The sequence below is a fragment of the Dermochelys coriacea genome, chromosome 13 (assembly GCF_009764565.3).
Source record: "Dermochelys coriacea isolate rDerCor1 chromosome 13, rDerCor1.pri.v4, whole genome shotgun sequence".
Taxonomy (NCBI): Eukaryota; Metazoa; Chordata; order Testudines; family Dermochelyidae; genus Dermochelys; species Dermochelys coriacea.
The window spans coordinates 21,384,808-21,403,739 of record NC_050080.1 but is presented as its reverse complement, the minus strand read 5'-3'; the positions used below and the strand labels follow the sequence as shown (position 1 = coordinate 21,403,739).

The window sequence follows — 18,932 nt, the reverse complement described above, 5'->3', positions numbered from 1 at the left end:
AAGCAGAATTCTATCCTCCTCCAAAAAAACTAGTCTCTGCAGCCCTCCTAGTTTTCAAAGGGTTTGGGAGATTCCTGTGGTGGCATGGAAGGAGGTCCCCCGGGGAAAATGTGGTTTGGATGGAACTCTTCTCTTCTCTTGTCTTCTGTGTGTGACTTTATTGCCAGGGAACTGCTGGGTGAGTAAATTCCTATGGATTCCAAGCCCTGTTTCCTTCCTTCCCCACCCCCCCGCCCTGCCACTTGTCAGGTTGACATAGAAATCAACGGGGAGCCAGTGGACCTGCACATGAAGCTGGGAGACAATGGAGAGGCCTTCTTTGTCCAGGAGTCAGAGGAGAATGAGGTAAGCCACATTCGATAGCTGGGAAGAGGTGAATGTACCCCACTGAGTGAGCACTCTGAGTACCCTGAAATAGCTCCTGTACCTCTTGCCAGCTGGCTCATTTTTTCTGTATCTTCCTGACTTTGTGCCTACTGCGAGAAGGATGGGGAGTGGAAGAGGGAAGGACAAGTAGGCTCAGATTGCTGTTCTCCATTGGGGTTGTGCCATTAGCCCTCACTGGCTGTTGGGGGGGGGGGGGTGTATATATTACTCTTGCTGTCTCTCTCTCTACAGGTATAATGCATGGAAAGGTCCCTATGTCAAGGAGCTTATGATGCAATGTAGATGAGGTCAGAACTGGATTGTCTCCAGGACCCTGATGAACAGCACAGTGATTAGCCAGCCCCCCCCCCCCCCCTTTGATGCTTTATCAATGGTCAGAGCAGAGAGGTCGTCTTGAATCTTGGTGCCTCTGCTGTGCCTGACAATGTGTGGAGTCTTGGGGTGGGGGAGGGGTGTCTGTCCTGCTCCAACAACTCTCTTGTGCTGACTTTTGGCTGCTGCTAGATTAGACCAACTGACCTAGAGGTGAAAAGGCTGCGTATCCAGTTACCAGTCCCCTCTGCACCATTAACTTTTTTTAAGTCTTGATCCCACCTTCTAACTGCATTTAGCCAAGTTGACTTTGAAAGGAACCTTCCAACAGTCTCAGCGGACCAAGGCTAACAAAGGTATCCTCGTGTGTATTCCACACATACCAGACCTGAAGGGGCTCGTCATCACAAAATTGTCATGTCCTTGAATGAAATATATTGTGTAGATTGTCCCCACAGGGCTGGGGTCAAAGGTTAACAATTGTCTCTTCCCACCTGTGTTATAGGAGACGATCCCCTGCTGTCTGTGCACCTCCCCTATCCCTCTGGAAGAGAGCCCAGATCTCCTGGCCGAACCATCGAAGGTGTCCACTGTGTCTCAGCTCAGCCTGCTTGGAGAGCCAGAAGCATCGGGCTCTGACACGACGTCCCTTCGTAAGAAAAGGCGGCGCAGGAAGAAGCTGAAGCCGAAGGAGGCGGCGGACTCTACTTCGGAAGAGCAGGAAGGGACTGACAGCGAAAGGACTCTCGAGGAAAAGCGCAAGCTGCTGACTGCCTGGTGAGTCCTGCCAGGAGGCTGGGTGGGACTCCTTGGGGGCAGTGTGATCTGATGGACTGAGGCGAGGACACCAGAGTCTGTCACTGACTCCTGGGTGGCACTCAGCAACTCTCTTGCCACCTAATCGCTGTTTCTCTCTGTGAAGTGGCGGCGATTCCACTACCTGCTTCCCAACAGGATGGGGGGTGGTTTGTTAGTAGCTAATGTTACTGCAACACCTTGGGGAAGTGAAGCCTGTAGAAATGCTAAGCCTGCATTCCTTTAGCTTCTGGGTACTGATAGTCTTGGGTTAACGTCCTGGCTAGTTCCTTTCTCTGCATGAGGGGGAGGGGGTCACTTTGTAATAGTTCCCAATACTGGTATGTCCGTCTTACACTCTACTTTACTTTTTCTCTCTTCAGTGATTCAGTTTATTTCTCCTTCACTGACCTCCCAAGAGAGGAAGCTGGGACTGTGCCATCCAAAGAGATCTACCATTATTCTGATGGGGAGCTGGCTCCGTCTCAGAGGTAATAGTCATTTGAAGGGTCCATGGACAGTGGGGTGTATTGGAGGATGGGGTGACTAGAAAGCTGGGTGGAGCAAGGGAACAGCACTTGGAACAATAAGCTTCCCTGGCCCAGTAAGGGTGAGTACAATGTAGAAGATCTAGAAGCCCTGCATGGGCCCAGATCCTGTGGGCAGAGCTGAGAAGCAGCAAGGACAAATCTGCGCAGGTGGTGGAAACTGGGGCCTGTCCACACAGTGAACCAGGGGTGTATAAATTCTAGTATGCACTAGTGTCCCACACTAAAAAATTCCCAAGGGTGCACTGATGTGGTAATGTTTAAAACAGGCCTACATCAGCGCACCCTCGGGAATGTTTAGTGTGTGCCAGCAGAGTCCATACAAGCTATTTGGTGCATGACATACTAGTGTGAACTAGAATTTACACCTCTCTGCTGCGCACTAATGCACCATGTTGACAAGCCCTCAGAAGCAGTGTAGGCCACCAGCTTGGGCCCTGGACTGGGACTTGAGAGACCTGGGTTCTATTCCCAGCTCCGCTACTGACCTGCTGTGTGACATCTGGCAAATCGCTTCCAATTGCTTTGCCATTTTCCTCTCCCATCACTTGTCAGTCTTTGGGGCAGGGACTAGCTCTGTGTTTGTATAGCATCTAGCACAGTGGGGCCTTGAAGCCCCTGGTGCTACTGTAATACAAATAATTGTGGATGGGTGCTGTGGATGTGGAAAAGGTTCTGCTTGACTTCCTGGTTCTTCTCTGTAGCCTCACTCCAAGCTGTCCGTCTTCCCCCAAAAGTGACTCTGAACTGGAGCTCAAACCCTCTGATCCATCTCTTCTTGGAGCTGAACCCCACATGCAGTGGACTTGGGGGAGGCTCCCTCAGGTAGGTAAGGGACAGGGAATGGAGTAAACAATCTCTAAACAAATTTGCTTTTTGGAAAGACTGGGGGAAATTGGCTTTCTGACCACGTGTCGGTGGGCAGCTGGTGCATGGTCTAGTGAGAGAACATAGCTGTCCCAGGATTCAGGCAGCATCTTAATTCTTTCAACTCGGGGAAATAGAATCTGTGCATTCTGCATGGGCTATTCTGGAGCAACAGACGGGATGGGATGTCTCTCTCTTAAGAGAAGGGCTGGGGAGGGGGGATTTCTTATCGCTAGTATGTCTGACTCACTTGGTCTTGGTCTAATGCAGAGGTCGCCAACCCATGGTTCCGGAGCCACATGTGGCTCTTCAGAGGTTCCTTGCATAGGCACCAACTCCGGGGCTGGAGCTACAGGCAGCAACTTTCCAATGTGCTACAGGGAGCTCACTGCTCCACCCCTTCCCCAAGTCTGCTGCACCCTGGCTCCTCCTCCAGCACACCACGAAACAGCTGATCATGGTGGGTGGGAGGCGTGGGAATGGAGGGTTAGGTGCTGATTGGCAGTGCTGCTGTCGGGGGTGGGGGGAGACACTCGGGGTCAGGGGGGAGCTGACGGGGCTGCAGGGGGCTGCTGATGTGTTACTGTGGCTCTTTGGCCATGCACATTGGTAAATTCTGGCTTCTCCTCAGGCTCAGGTTGGCCACCCTGGTCTAATGCTTAGTCCCAGCCTTGCTTTTAATATAAATTAAAGTGTAACCCACAGGCTGAGGGTCAGAACTTGAGTCTCTGTAAGTGCCTACGTTCTATGGGATATTGTCCCTGTAGCTTGAACTCTAGATCGGATCCTAAAGAATAACACTAGTCCAGGGCTTCCTTCTCTTGGCTGCCCACTGTGGCTGCATCTGCCAGTTAGGGTTTTGTTGATCGAACCCTCACTAGCCAGAAGAGAACAGCCTGATGGGGCCGGAGGTATTTACGCTTGAGCCAATCACTTGTACATGCATCAAGCCCATGGGGAGGGAGGGATGTTCATGGGCAATCTTAATTCTGGCATTTGTTGAGTGTTTAACTTTGCAACCTCAAACGTTCTTATGTATTTTCTGTGTAATGTGTGCACAGGAGCTGGTTCTTGATAACCAGTGGAACTGAAGTCTGTCTTCTTTGACTATCTGTATATGTGAAACAGCCATCTGCAGAAGCCTTCTCCATAAGGGCTACTCTAGACACATTCCTTGTCCTCTACCTAGCTCTGTCTGAAACCAGTATGGTTTAAAGCAGCCCTGCCTGCCCCATTGGGTGATGCAATTATTCAGGGATAAAGGTGCTTGGACTAGTATAGCTTATTTCTGTAAATATGATACAGCAACTTTCCATAGTGCTAAAGTCCTGGGGGAGCAGGTGCTTTGGGGTTAGGAGCTCACCAAGTACCTTCTATCACTGGTGTAAGTTCCACAGAGCATCCACTAGCTCAATGGCTCTCAACCAGAGGCCCAGGCCCCCCTGAGGGGGTAACAAGCAGGTTTCAGGGGGTCCCCAAAGCAGCATCAACATTAGACTCACTGGGGCCTTTGGCAGAAAGCTGAAGCCCCACCACATGAGGCTGAAGCCCAGGGCCCTGATCCCACCACCCGGGGCTGAAGCCGAAGCTTGAGCAATGTAGCTTCATGGGGGGAGTGCCTTGTGGCATGAGGCCCTAGGCAGTTGCCCTGCTTGCTACCCCCTAACACTGGCCCTGGTTTTTGTATGCAGAAAACCAGTTATTGTGCCACAGGTGGGCCATGGAGTCTTTATAGCGTGTGGGATGGGGCTCGGAAAGAGAAAGGTAGAGAACCCCTGTGCTAGCTATTGACTCTCTCTTCTTCATGCACTCCATGCAGATACCATTCCAGCTGGGGCCTAGAAATACACATGGGAGGGAAAGGATGCCATTTGGAGGAGAATTTTTGCCTTTCTTTTTAAAGGGCTGATCCTTTTGGTTTTTACCCCTCCCACACCAACTCTTTCCTCCCACCTCTTAAGGTGAGTAAATTGGAGCGAGTCGAACCAGTCAAGTCTACTATGACCATCCCCACGACAGCGACCACCCCAGTGAGCCAGGCAACCCACTTCCAAGCCATCACGGCAGGTTTGGAAGGAGACTTGAGAACAGCAGACTCCTGGGATACATCCTGTTCCTCCACCACACCTGTAATTAGGCCAACGCCTGTCTTCCAAAATGGGAATGGCCCCCCTGTGCCGAAAGACCAGCTCTCTGCAGAGACTGCAGCTGCGGTGGGGAGTACGCCAGAGACTGCCCTGCCCCGAGTAGGAGAGCAGGGAGCACAGGAACAGTCAGTGGGAGAGGCTGCGGAAGGAGAAGAGAATGTGGTGAAGAACCAGCAAGTCCTAGAGCTGGATCCCTCTTGTGCGCAGGCAGCACCAGCCCCAAGACAGGCTGATTCGGAGAGCTTGGAACCCAGTAATGGCCCAGGAACCAAACCAGAGAGCCCAAGGAGGCAGGGTGAGCAGCATGTTGGATGGTGCAGAATGCAGACTGCTATAGTTCTGGTTAGGCCACTTGGCTTAGAGCTGTGCATGTGATATCCACATCTTCTGAGCATGCAGATGCTTTGTGAGTGGGGTGTTCATTCTGCTGCTCCCCTGCCCAGTGGTGCCCCAAGCTTCCTATGATACTCATGGGAAGGTGTGTGCTCTCTGGCTCCCCTGGTGGCAAGCACTCTAATCCTGCTCCTCTTCACCTGCTTTGCAAGCCCCAGAGCAACATGCACTTCCAGCTTCCCTCTTTCAGTTGGCAACCCCCCTCCTGCATCCCAAATACTAGTCCCTTCCCTTATCCCTCAAATATACCATGTCAGTTGCCTAAGTTGTCCTGGCCTATGCACCTCACTTTGTGCAAGTCCAGCAGGTCTCTAGCTTGCCCTGTCTTCTCTTCCCTTTTGTGGCTGACACTAGCTATACAGAATTCCTGCTCAGCTGTGTACCTCGCTGTTTGTCCTTTAGACATATTCAAGGATATTGGGTTTCTAGCATTTAAGTGACACTGAGCCACAGCTTGCTTTTTCTGTGGGATGAATCCAGAGCTACATCAACTGAGATTTAACGGAGCTACTTGGCTTTCCCCCAGCATAGCAAGGCAAAAATCAAAAAATCAAATATATTGACATAGGTACAGCAGCTTGGTTTATTGCAAACCCCTCAGAGTAACCCAACAACCAGGGAGAGTTGTTTGATTTATTTCCTTGCTACTGAACTTGGAGGGTGAAAATAGATGCATCGGTTTCCCTTTTTGTCTTATAGTTGGCTTCACGTCTAGGTTCTCCTGTACTAGCACTGTTCTGTGTCCTGCAGTCTTTGCAACACCATGTTGGTCCAGCTGAAGTCTGTTTCAATGGGAATTTTGCGGATGCGGGGGGGGGGGGGGTCTTTGCAGGTGCGGGGGGGGGACAGTCTTGGTGCTTCTGTAAGAGACTGATGGATTGGGGAAAATGTTGGTCTCGTTGTCTGTCTGTGTTTTGAGGCTCCACCAAGAGAAGCCCTCACCTGGGTCCCAGCGACATTTACTTGGAGGACCTCCCCAATCTGGACGAGGAGCAGGTGGCCCTTTATTTCCCCAAAAGGTATGGCCTTTGGCTGGCTGGTTTCAGAGCAGGGTCTGGCCACTTTCTTTGGCCCAAGAGGGATTTTGATTCCTTGTAGCCAGAAAAACTTGTTCAATTAACTGACTTGGAGGGAGTGAACACTGAAACAACATGTTGGAGGTAACAGATCCCGATAAACTTACTGCAGTCCTAGATACACTGAGCACAGTTCTGTGCTGCAATATAGATGAGACTGGAGAGCGTTTTTAATGGTCTTTCTAAGAATAATTGATCTCAAGATGGTCTAGCTTCTACTTTATGCCAGAACTGCACTCATACTACAACATGCATACAGTGAATGCTGTTCACTAGCCCAACCCCTCTTTTTCTGGGGTTTGCCTTAATTTTTAAGGATCTCTTATTTTGAGACCAGTTTGTACTTGCAGACTTACATTTTTAGGCCCAAGTTTCTTCCTGAGAGGGCTGCTTGGGACTTCTCCCAGCAGGAGATCCTTCTCACTTGTGTTCAGCTGAGGAGACCAGCCCCACCCCCCCCAGTCCCCTACCCAGGCTGCCAGGGAGAGTCAGCAGAACAGCTCTGCATGCGGTTGGAAGGAACTCCATCAGGCCATTGAACTCCTGTTGCCTGTTCATATGAATGAAACCTGGTCTCGCAGCTTTGGTTCAGAAATGTACTTCTGGAGGGGAGGAGTGAAACCTGGTCTCACTTGGGTGACCAGGGTGTATCTGACTTCGTGACTCACGCAGCATTGTCACTGTTTCTTCTGTTGTTGACAGTGATGTGGAACCGGGTTCAAAGCCCTCGACTGATCCCAGCAGCCCCAGCCATACCCAACTGCTGGCTGGTCCTACAGCCGATGGAGGCACCGATAACTTATCTGACCCCGCTCATGACCTGACGCACCCCATTGCACTGTCCCTTTGTGGTGGTCTCGGGGACAGCAGACAGATCTTGCACCGTAGGTCCAAGGGGTGGGATGAACTTGCTATTAATTTTCAGAGCACACCACTGGGTATGTTGCCCTTCTCTATGGGCAGAGCTTATTGTGCTGGGACAGCAGCTGGCTCTGCTACAACCAACCCTGCTCCTATTCCCATTCGCCCCTCCTTAGCGGGAACAGTATGTAGCCATCTAAGAGGAGGTACAGTACAGATAGGGAGCAGATCAGCTGCTGGGCCATGGAAGAGAGGGAGTGTCTGCAGGACCCCTTCAAGTGAATGAGAGGTGGTGCACAACACGGATGCCTGACAGCTTCCAATGAGGAGGTCTAGGCCTCCTATCTTAAAAGCAATTAAAAAGCTGCTTATGTCCCCCTCTGGTTCACATAAGCTTAATATTCTAGTGAGGGACTGCTCAAGTGCTGGCTTGCTGGTATTTCATCTCTCCCCATTCTCTTGTTTTTGCTAGACAAGTTTGTGGAGCACATCATCTCTTACCAGGAGTTTGCTGAGAACCCAGAAGTCCTCGATGACCCAAACCTGGTGATACAGATCCACAAGAAGTGAGTAGTCTGCTCTTCTGGCTTGGCTTCTCCTAGTGCTGATGACTTTTTTTTTTTTTATATATATATTCCTCTTGTGCCAAAAACCTCTCTGCAAGCATCCACAACTGATATCCATGGCTGCTATTTGTATCCTAGTACTGTCTAGGCTGGGATACGTGGTGCTTGCTGCCTGCTCTGTGGGACGTAGACACAAAACCATGACCTAGCAGCTGAGAGGTTCAAAATGGTGGGGAAACCCTCTGCAGCCAGCATGATCTGAAAATGGCTCTTTGCTGTCCTTGCACCAAATATATATTTGTTCCCTTTCCAGGATATGCTCCGTACTTTGCTTCTGCCCTCCCAACTTGGAAATGACTCTTGGCTTTCCCTTCACAACTAAGTGCTCTGTTGGCATCTTGCAATTCAGCCAGGATGCCCTGGTCACGAGCTACACAGCACATGCTACAGCTGGCATTCCTTCATCTCTTTATCCCTGTTTCATTCATTCCCCTAGGCAGCTGCCACAGCTCCCTACTTTTTTTTTTTTTTTTTTTTTTTTTTTCCTGCTTGCCTTTGCCGAGTGGCCTATTACCAAAGTCAGTTTTGGTACATGTGCTTAAAGAGTAGCCAGGTCTCCTCTTCAGCCTCCTCACAGAACCCAGAATGCCCATAGTGCTGCTACTTTACCTGCTGCGTTTTCCCTTCCCAGGCAGCCTCCCCATGTCTCGCCACCACCTTCCTGAGGTTTTAGCTCTTCACGTGCAATTGCCTTCCTCTACTTCTTGTGTCTTTCAGGTACTATAACTGGGCAGTGGCTGCTCCCATGATCCTCTCCTTGCAGGCATTCCAGAAGAACATTCCCAAGGTAAATGGCAGAAACACTACATTCCTCTGACCCTGCAGAGTCCCTTACCCTTAGGGGAATTGTATTCCTGTGCTAATAGTATTTATCACCCAAGGGTCCCAGGCACTCTGCTAAGCCTCACAACCTCACTGTGCAGTGAGTAGCTGTAAATGCCCATATGCTATACGGATGGGGGTTGGGGAGGACTGAGGCACAGAGAGGCTAAATAAGTGTGGGGCAAAGTCAGGGATGGGAGCCAAGAGCTCTGACTCCCAGTCCCCTCCTTCCCTGACCACAAGTGCATCAACCATTCCTTCCTCACTCAAACACACACAGCCCAGATTTGCACTTTGGTGTAGAAGTGTCCATGCCTACGTGCCACTCTGAGTGCTCAAACATGGCACTTGGGAAATGGAGCTTTCCCTTGCCCCCTCGACAAGAGGCCAGTTTGGTGATGTCCACCTGGGGACAGGGCTGAGCTGGACACCCCTGATCTCTGGAAGAATTCACTCTGCTCTGGCCTTTTGTCAGTTGGCCTCAGCTTCCCATAGAGATGGGTTGTGGTGATGAGGATGGGCTGGGGAGGAAGCTGAACTGAGATAGATGCTATGAATTTTCCCCTCGGCTCATGTTCAGCGCTTGGGCAGTGGCCTGGCTGTTGCCATCCTGAGGTAACTGGGCAACTATGCCCTGTGAATGTTCTCCAGTCTAGGGCTCCCTTGGGCTCAGACAGGACTTGCTGTGCAGCAGGAGTTGTCCCCCTCAAACTCTCCCATCTTCACAGAGCACCATTGACCGGCTGGTGAAGGAGAAAATGCCCAAGAAGAGCGGCAGGTGGTGGTTTTCCTGGCGGAGGAGAGATTTGACTGCTGAGGAGGTACATGTGCAGTGGCTGTGACTGAGCAGAGACTGAGTAACTTCTTCCTCCCTCTGTGTTCTCCTGCCCAAGCCAAACCAAACTACACAGTCTTGTAGCTAAGCTGAGGTAGAGACTGGAGGCAGGAACATATGAAAATAGGGGTCATCTGTCCTTGGCCACTGTGGGGTATCCTCAAACCCCAATGCTGCTGGAAGTTAGTGGCTGTAGTGTATCTGGTGAAGATATTCTATGCTGAGGGGAGCAATCTCTCCTGTCTGCATAATAAATCCACCTCCATGAGAGGTAGTGGCTATGTTGGTGGGAAAAGCTCTCCTGCAGACACAGCGCATTCTACACCAGCACATAGGTTGGAGTCACTTACGTCGCTGACTTATTCACACCCCTAAGAGACACCGAAATAAGTGGTGCTATAGACCTGGCCCTAGTGCCTGAGCTGTTAGTGTGGCACAAACTGCTGGAGCTCTGCATGTAAGAGCATGAATCCTGGAGCTGGGTGGCGTACCTAGAATTACTCCCACAAGAAATTTGCAGTTAACAAAACTTAAAAGGAAATGTGCATGAGGGGCCAGAAAAGGGGCTCTGCAATAGCAGGTGACCACAAGGTATTGGACTGAAATCAAGATGCACACTGGTTCCTTAGGGTAGGAAAGGTAGCCCTCATGGGGGTGCGAGTCTTCATTCTTCCCTCTCCCCATCTTGTGTGCCAGGGCTGTGGTTGGGTAAGACTTCCCCCCCCACCCCACTAGGAGGGTTTTGTTGTGAGCCTCTTTCTTTCCCCTCATGGTGAAGAGCTATGAGGTACCGCTCTGAAAGCCAGCCAAGCAGGTAGCCTTTACTCCTGGCCTTTGAGCTCCCAAAAGGAATCTATCTAAAGGAGCTAATGGTAGAAATGCCTGTGTCCACAGCATGAACCCAGCGCAGGAGAACTGGAGCAGGGCTCTACCCCACAGCGGTAAGCAGTCCTCTCGTGCTAGTTATCGATCTATGGTGGATACTGGACTGGCTCTCTAGTCGGCCCTGTAGTCTCAGCCTATCTTCTCCCTCCTTTTTATTAAGTGAATTGCTCTTCCTGATGGCTACCCCTGTATGTGAATGGTGGGGGGGGGGCCCTTCATAGCCTCGAGAGGGAAGAGGGGTGGGTAATGTTGTTGGGGCATTCAGCTCGCCATTATATCCTGACCCATACACCTGAAGCTCTGGAGACTCCAGTTCCTATGACAACCCTAGTCAAAGCCTCCAACCCCCACTTCATGATGCCGGCCCATCTACCTGAGCAAGGCTGATCATTCTGCTTATAGAGCCCAGTCATACTTCTCTCCACAGCCTGCTCTCACTCTGTCTAATACATGGGATTGTTTTTTGTGTGCTAGTAGCTGTGGCTTGAGCCGGGGCTCCTGCTGCTGCAGTGAAATGGCCTCACTTCTGTCTCTCTCCCTTTCCATGTGGGTATAGGGGGAAGATGGATCCTTCATCTAGTGACGAATCCATATCCCCAGTGTCAAGACCTGATGCCACCATGCAGAAATTTCTTCCCACCTACAAGAAATCCCTGAGGCTCTCTTCAGATCAGATTGTATGTGTGTGTTCCCTGCTATCAAGGATGAAGGGGAGGAGATGGCCCTTCAGATAGGGCTGCCACTACCTAGGAGCATGCTAAAGGGATGATCTACAGTGAGGCCCAGATATTAATGCTCCTAAAGGGCTTAAACATCTTGGTCTAGGCCTAAGATCACCTCAGATCTTGCTAGCTTAAGCAGGGTCAGGTATGGCCACTAGTTGGGTGGGAGATCTTCAAGGAAAATGTAAGTGGAATCTGTTGGTGGCCCCCTTCCCTCTGGGTCAGCACAGAATCAGTGCTCCCTTAGGGTGATTGGGGGCTCTGGGCTGCAGAAATACCTCTTTTTCACATCTCAGCCAAGAGAGTCCTGATCACTGCTGGGTAGAAAGATCCCACAAGGGTGTCTTGACCAAAATACAACCCTAGTAGGTAGTCTTCATGCTTGAAATTCCCCTGTGGCTTCAACTGGATACAGTTCTCTTCCTGCAAAACCTGCTGTGTATACTGCAGCTTAATGTGTGCTGTTAAACAGCTACTACAGTGTGCCCTGCAACACCTGCCTTTCAGAGAGGTTTGACAGGGTGTGCACACATGTAAAATCACACAGAACTTCTCCTCCAGCTGAATTGTGTTTGGGTGGAATACATGTTCACACAGGTAGTATCGTGTAGGATTCTCTGGGGATAGGCGCTGCGGGAATATCTATGCATCTTCTCCCCTCTCGCTGTAGAAGAGACTGAATCTGCAGGATGGCCCCAACGAGGTGGTGTTCAGCGTGACCACTCAGTACCAGGGCACGTGTCGCTGTGAGGCCACCATCTACCTGTGGAATTGGGACGACAAGGTGGTGATCTCTGATATCGATGGGACCATCACCAAGTAAGGGACCCTCCTCTGTGTTGTCTACAGGGAGAGCACATGTCATTAAATGCCTTGTGTACATGCCCATGGGCCTGTCCCAGAGGTACCTTAAGCCTATCAATGCCTGGAGGTCTGTTGTCAAACCAGCTGGGAATCACTTAACTTTAAGGGTGTATTTTAACCCCTTCTTCTCCTTCTAGGTCTGACGCTTTGGGTCACATTTTGCCACAGCTGGGAAAAGACTGGACCCACCAGGGCATTGCCAAACTCTTCCATAAAATCCATCTGTAGGTATTGAATAAGTTAAAGCTTTAGTCAGGTACCTAGTAGGGGCCCTGCCCAGATGGCCTGAGATGTGGGACTCCAGGATCAGGGTCCTCTTATGGGGAAGGGGCCCATCCTGCATTTAGCTTCTATCTTTCTGTGTAGTTCTGTTAAATCTTTTCTCTCCCAGTGCTGCTGGGGTGCAGCAAGGAAATGACTAAAAAGGGTCATGGCTTTACCAGTGTTCATGAACATGGTCAGCTGAACTGTCTGGGTGACTGATATGCCAAGTAGCAATGCTGATCCTTTCTGGGAAGGAGAAGCTGCTTTCTGTTTCTCCAAAACATGCCTTCCAGGGGACTCCATCTCCTGTTGGGAATTCCTCAGTCAGACCATAAAAAAGCCTCGCTTGCTTGGGTAGATGTCCAAGGAGTTCTCTGGAAATCGTAGGAATTGGCAAGCCAGTTCAGAGCAATGGCCCCTTCACTCAATATCCTGTCTCCGACAATGGCCAAACCCAGCTGGTCCTAGGGAAGAAACCTTGTAGGAGGCAGTTAAGGGATGACCAGCCAACAGGAAAGCTTCCTCTTAATCTCTCATGTCTAAAAGACAATATAACTGTTCACGGAGGTCTGCAAAGCTACAGGGTGCTCTACAACCCACTTAGTAGGGACCTTGCCTCACGGAGCTGAGAGGCTAACTGGGCCAAATGCAGGCCTACAACAGAGGCATTGCTGAGGAAGATGGTGGGGGGAAGGCTTCCTGGAAGAAGAGGTTTTGAAGGAGGATTTGGTAGATGGTTGGGAGGCTCCAAAAACATGCTGTGACTTGAGCTGCCTCCTAAGGGGCATTGTGAAAGGACAGCTAGGTAAATGTAGGGGAGTGGCTAGTGGATTAGGGACACGTGTGATGCTATCTAGAAGGCCACAGTCATCAAATGACTTTGGTGATTCCCACATGTAAAGGGGAGCAATTGGCTCTAAGGCCTCCCTCACCTATGTTCTGCTGAACTGGTCAGTAGCGGGTCTTGAGTTGAGACCTGCAAAGGCAACTGTTTAAAATGACCTGGAGAATGTTTGTTTGGTTTTAGCTAAACTAAACCTGGTTTAAGGTTGTCTTGTGCATCCTGTCAAACACCACAGTGCTCCTGTCACATTCCATCCCAGTGGTGCCCCTTTGGGGGTGGTTTTTCAATTGGCCATAGTATTCTGATGCTGGTATTTCCTTGTGTGATCTCTGAGCCACCACTGTGGGGTGCTGTGTACCTGTTGTTGGGTGTACTTGAAGCTGCAATGAGCCTGGCTGACCTGAGAATATTTCCTCTATTGGTGAGCAAGGCACAAAGAGGAAACCATCTCCCGCTCCATGTCTGGAAGGGGTGAGCCCCACTTAACTTACACACTGTCCTCACAAGGAGCTGCTGGGATAGGTGAATAACTGAGCCATAGAGGTGGGGAGTTTTGCACCCTGCCACTCTTGCCTTTATACCTGGTCTGCTGAATAAGAGAAATCAACAGACACATGATCTCCTGGTTGGCCTCCCCTGCCTGCAGCTCCCCTCTTTAATCAGCTGCACTCGTATGCTAAGCTGGGGGGAAACTCCTGGAAGTCGACTAAATCTCCCCTGCACTAAGTTAATATTTACATAACTCCAAAGCCATAACTAGGTATCCTTGTGCAGCCAGCTGAGTGGGCTCTTCAAGAGCATGTGCCAAGCTCTGGTTGATGTGCTGGGAGTGGCGGGAAGCTCACTGAATACTGTTAAGTCTGGTTAGAGCAGTAGGTAGCCGCTGGGCACCCTGGTGTGCTCCTGTTTTCCCCCTGCCAAGTGTTGCATCTGGCTTTGCCTTCCCATGCTCTAGCTAGCTAGCAGAGGTGCCAAAGGATGATGGGAGGCTGTTCTCCATGTCTGGGTGGGGCCAGGAAATCACCTGGAAGCCTTCTGGGTTGGCATGCAGCACCTGTGTCAGTGAGCGGCTGAGGACTCTGGGGAGAGTCCATGTCGAGCCACCTCCTGCAGATCTGCCGAAGCACCTCCAGGACTGGAGCTGGCAGAAAGGAGAACCTGCTGCCTGTGTGGCTGCTCTTGGGATGAGCCCACTAATCTCTTCCTATGGAGCCTGGACCCAAGTGCCCTGTGTCGAGCGGACAGAGCACCCGAGCCCATGGAGAGCAGCATTGCCAGATGTAAACAGTGGTCCCTTGCACATGGGGGTTGTGGTGGCTGTGCATGCCTGTTGTGGGGTGTAGGGAGCAGGAATTGGGGTTGTTCAGTCTCCAAACCCCAGCATGTGGGTCCCACCTGCTTGTGGCAGTGGCAAGGGACATAATGAAGCCACAGCTTGCTCCAAGACAAGCCGCTGCCTAGTTCTATCTTCTCTGTTCTAGGAATGGCTACAAGTTCCTCTACTGCTCATCCAGGGCAATTGGCATGGCACACATTACCAAAGGATACTTGAAATGGGTCAAAGACCAGGGCTGTGCCCTCCCCAAGGGGCCCATCCTGCTGGCCCCCAGCAGCCTCTTCTCAGCCTTTCACAGGTAGCTCTTTCCTGCCAAGTTCTGTTACACCCCCTGGGACAGCTACACTTGGGTTGGCATCCATGTGTCTTTATTTTGATGGCTCCTCCTTGGCCTTCATTCTGTGGAAAGACTGGCTCCCCCAGGAGCTGAGGGGGTACCAGCAGCCCGTCCCTGATGGGAGCAGCGTGAGAGCTCAGGTAGAAGCCTTTGAAACGTCTCCCTGGGGCTGTTCAGCCTGTCTCTCTGCTTTAATATCCTCTGCGCGCACACGCTGTCCCTGCCACCCTGTGTAATGGGACTTGGATGCTGTAATCCACCCATCTCCATCACACCTGAGCCCAAATGCTGGTTTCACTGCAAGTGTAGCCCTATCCCTGCACAATCAGGCTTTACCCTCATTAGAGGGGCCTGTTGCCGGGGGTTGGACCTCTTAGCCACCCCTCTCGGGATGCTGGTAATGGCTTTAATACCAAGCAACTCATTAAAGTCTGCAGCATGGTCCTGGCTTTAGAAAGCATCTGCCCCCTGGCTCCTCTAGTCTTGTCCCCAGTGGTGTTTGGCACTGCGCTGCTAAGCAGAACTGTGCCTTGTTCTGGGACTTCCCCTCCCCCTGTAATAGGAAGGGTGCGGTGCCCACCGTGCCCCTCCAGCTGTACTTGCTTTGGTTGGCTGATGGCAGTCTCCTCCAGGGAAGGGGGGGGTGGTGAGTGGGAGTTGGGCTCCTTCATGTCTCTATCACTTGCATAGTCACAGCCTTCCAGATATGGTAGGGGGAGCGGCTGGGACTTCTCTGGTAGGATAGGCCAACTGCTGCCCCTTGACTTTGCCTGGGGGATCCTGGAACAAGGGAGTGCAATGAAGTCCTGGCTGTCCTAGGTCCTGGACCAGCCTGGCTCTGACTCCTGACCTCACCTACCACCCTCCATGTTGCAGGGAGGTGATAGAGAAGAAGCCGGAGATATTCAAAATCGCCTGCTTGACAGACATCCGGAACCTGTTTGGCTCCATGGGGCAGCCCTTCCATGCCGCCTTTGGGAACAGGGTCCATGTGAGTTCCGTCCTCCCTGCTGGGAGGAAGGGGAGCAATCCTGGGGGTGGGGGCAGTGCTTCCTTGGCTCTAACTGGTCTGGTTGGTCTTTTTCGGGCAGGATGTTGATGCTTACAAGCAAGTGGGGTTGTCAGCGTCTCATATATTCACGGTGAACCCAAAGGGGGAACTGATCCGGGAGCTCACCAAGAATCAGAAATCCACGTAAGCCTACTTGCCTACTGTACTGTCTCTATACCATTGGCTGCCCCTACCACCACTTTCCCCTCCCTCCTTGGCAATCCGGGCTGCTCCTGACCCTCTCTTCCACCCCTGGCTTTTCCTAGCCTAGCCTGGACTGTGGGGAAAGCTACTGTGGTCTGGCTCCTACTTGGCACATATGAAGAAGCTCATACCAATAACATTCTGTTGTAGGGGCCCTACCTGATCCCTGATGAACGAGGAGTTAATGCCAGCTCTGTGCCCCTCTCCTCTTGCACAGGAGAAGGGTTAGAGGAGTAGCCGCTTGAGGCAGGGGAGGGGAGAAATGCCTTGGAGAAGGTTGGGCTCCACAGTTGGCATCCTAGGAGTGGGTTGAACCCCAGTCTCTCCTTCGCCTGTGTCTAACAAACATGGCTTCTTTCCTTCCTGTACATGGCTTTCCCTAGGGCAAAGGCCCTTCAACTGCCTCTTGTAGAGTTAGTCCACCAGATTTCCTATCTCCACTGGTGCTGTTGTGGTAGCAATGTTGTTGGCACTGGTGGGGTGGGGGGGCGGGCCACATTGCCTGCCAGAGAGCAAGAAAGCCAGTGCAGCATACATGGCATGAGAAGCTAGTGCACTCCATGTCTGAATGGGCCTGGCTGCAATGCATCGTTGGCCGTGGAGTAGTGTGTGTGCCTTGAACATCTTTTTGGTGGCTCATGTGCCTGGATGAGGGCTGAGAAGGAGAAACATGGTCTCGTAATCCTGTATGTTTATCCTTTTTCCTCGTAGGTACGAACGGCTGACTGAGCTGGTGGAGCTAATCTTCCCCCCGCTAGGCCAGGGTGTTAGTGTTGCCTTGCTGTGGCCAGAGTACAGCCAGTTCTCCTACTGGAGGGCTCCACTGCCGCTCATTGACATAGAAGATCTTGCCTGATTCACCGGAGAATGGAGACCTGGTGAGGCTGGACAATCTGCCAGGCCTAGATACAGCAGCCACTGCCGCCTCTTGCTTATTCTGCTGCTGCTAGGGAGTTTCATTTAATAAACCCTGGACACCTTCTGGACTGTGAACCCCTCTCCAAGGGGTAGTGGTGGGGTTAATCCAGTTTTTGACTTAAAGCTTGTTTGTTCAGTAGAAATTGGATGAATTTTTCCTATATACCAGATACATGCGTGAGGTTCTTATAGGTTTGAAATGACTTGTTGGTTTTTAGGGATGGTGGGTGGATCCCCTTGGGGTTGATCTACTGATGGGTCTTCACTGTGGCTGCTGCTATTTACAATTTTACTGATGGCCCCAGACTGTCTTAATGGCTACCTACAATGTAGCTTTTTTTTTTTTTTTTGAGGGGAGGGTCCTCCATCCTAGTCTACTCAACTACCAGTGAGAGTTCAGAGCTTGGATCAGCTGAGATGCAGTTTAATTGCTCAATGATTTTGTGTTAGGAGGCTGAAGACTGTCAGGATTAAAGTAGTTGGTCACTAATAGCATTAATACATAGTGCCTTAAAGCCCTGCGTGTCTGTCTCATTCTATAGCTTCTGCTACTGACTCGTTTTGTGTATCGCTCCTGAGCACAGGTGCCACTGAATTGGTGTTAAAATCTTTAGCTCACCAGGAAGTATGAGCTTACCTAGGGCTTCAGCCAGGAAGCTGAAAACTGGTACAGAGGTATCTTCCTGGTTCTGTGACAGGGCCCAGCTACGTCGCCTTTGTAAGACCTTCGAAAATCCCCCATCAACATCTTTAGGTGCTTCAGTGTCTCTTGAAAACCTGGCCCTTGGTCTCTGTGGCAGTTTGTCCTTAATGTACAGCTGTGGAATGATGCTGGCCATCCCTCCCAGAGGGGTTGAGGTTCCATTTAAAGTGCTGCTGATTTTATTCAATGAAACGAGTTATGGGCTCGTTCAACAGGTATGTTGTTCTTGGCCCTTGCGATGTCAGTAATAGGAGAAAGGGTCTTTGGGGATTTGCATCCACAGCCTGCTGGATTTGATGAGGCCACTTACTGGTGCTCCCACTCCTCCACTATAAGCTTGTGCGTCTGTGGGAGGATCTCAAAGTGCTTTTCACAATGAAGCCTTCCCAGGATGACTCCTATTTAATTGAGAGGGAAGTTGAGGCAGAAGATGTGACTTGCTTAAGGCCAGCTCATGAGTTGTTGGCGGAGGGAAGAGTAGAACCCAGGAGTTCTGACCTGTGGCCATACTGCAGCCTACTTCAGAAATGTTCTGACCTGACATGTAGGTTGTGGGAAGATGGAAGCTCTCTAACCTCAGCCAAAAAGGTGCATTGGGCACTGTCAGGCTTTCTTCACCCTCTTTCCAACTGTGGCTCACCTGCGGGATGGCTCTCTTCAAAGGGAGCCTCCTGTCTCACTGGCGTAGAGCAAGAGTGGCTTGTTCTAGGTGCCCTTGTCTAGTCCACATGGAAGGAGCTTGAACTCAAAATGGGTTTCAAATCCCCCATTGGCTCTTATCCCTATAACTCTGGGGCAGGAAGCTTATGCTGTTTGCAGCTTTCCACGGTAGGTGCTAGGTGAGACCATGTATTTAATGCCCTGCCTTTGCCCCACTGCAGAACTCGATCCTAGCACAGCTAGCAGTTGGGCACAAAGTGGGTGCCCTTGTCTGTTTAGCTCTTACTGCAGGCAAAGCTTATTTAAAAAACAAGCAAGCCAGGCTCTTGTGAGCCTTGTGGTCCCTAGAGAGCAGTCACAGCATCAGAACTCGGGTCTTAAAGCCAGAATTTTCACAGGGCTCAGTGCCCACCCTTGCATCCAGACTTTCCAGAAAGCTCAGGCCCAGACTCTCAGCACTCTGCAAAATATTCAT

At 51.0% G+C, this 18,932-nt stretch overlaps 1 protein-coding gene across 9 annotated transcripts in view; it reads left to right on the top strand.

Moving 5' to 3' along the window:
- Nucleotides 1–17,609, top strand: part of LPIN3 (lipin 3) — a 48,336-nt gene extending 30,727 nt beyond the window's left edge. For all 9 annotated transcript variants that reach the window (XM_038369905.2, XM_043495493.1, XM_038369909.1 and 6 more), the window contains 18 exons: nucleotides 250–345; nucleotides 1,205–1,476; nucleotides 1,878–1,985; nucleotides 2,747–2,867; nucleotides 4,871–5,351; nucleotides 6,369–6,468; nucleotides 7,228–7,409; nucleotides 7,859–7,952; nucleotides 8,730–8,799; nucleotides 9,563–9,655; nucleotides 10,564–10,610; nucleotides 11,111–11,231; nucleotides 11,947–12,095; nucleotides 12,278–12,364; nucleotides 14,730–14,882; nucleotides 15,798–15,912; nucleotides 16,013–16,116; nucleotides 16,888–17,609. In XM_038369905.2, the coding sequence (XP_038225833.1) occupies nucleotides 250–345; nucleotides 1,205–1,476; nucleotides 1,878–1,985; nucleotides 2,747–2,867; nucleotides 4,871–5,351; nucleotides 6,369–6,468; nucleotides 7,228–7,409; nucleotides 7,859–7,952; nucleotides 8,730–8,799; nucleotides 9,563–9,655; nucleotides 10,564–10,610; nucleotides 11,111–11,231; nucleotides 11,947–12,095; nucleotides 12,278–12,364; nucleotides 14,730–14,882; nucleotides 15,798–15,912; nucleotides 16,013–16,116; nucleotides 16,888–17,032 (2,538 nt within the window). In that variant the 3' untranslated portion in view covers nucleotides 17,033–17,609. The remainder of the gene's footprint in view (nucleotides 1–249; nucleotides 346–1,204; nucleotides 1,477–1,877; nucleotides 1,986–2,746; nucleotides 2,868–4,870; nucleotides 5,352–6,368; nucleotides 6,469–7,227; nucleotides 7,410–7,858; nucleotides 7,953–8,729; nucleotides 8,800–9,562; nucleotides 9,656–10,563; nucleotides 10,611–11,110; nucleotides 11,232–11,946; nucleotides 12,096–12,277; nucleotides 12,365–14,729; nucleotides 14,883–15,797; nucleotides 15,913–16,012; nucleotides 16,117–16,887) is intronic.
- Nucleotides 17,610–18,932: the final 1,323 nt, after the last annotated feature.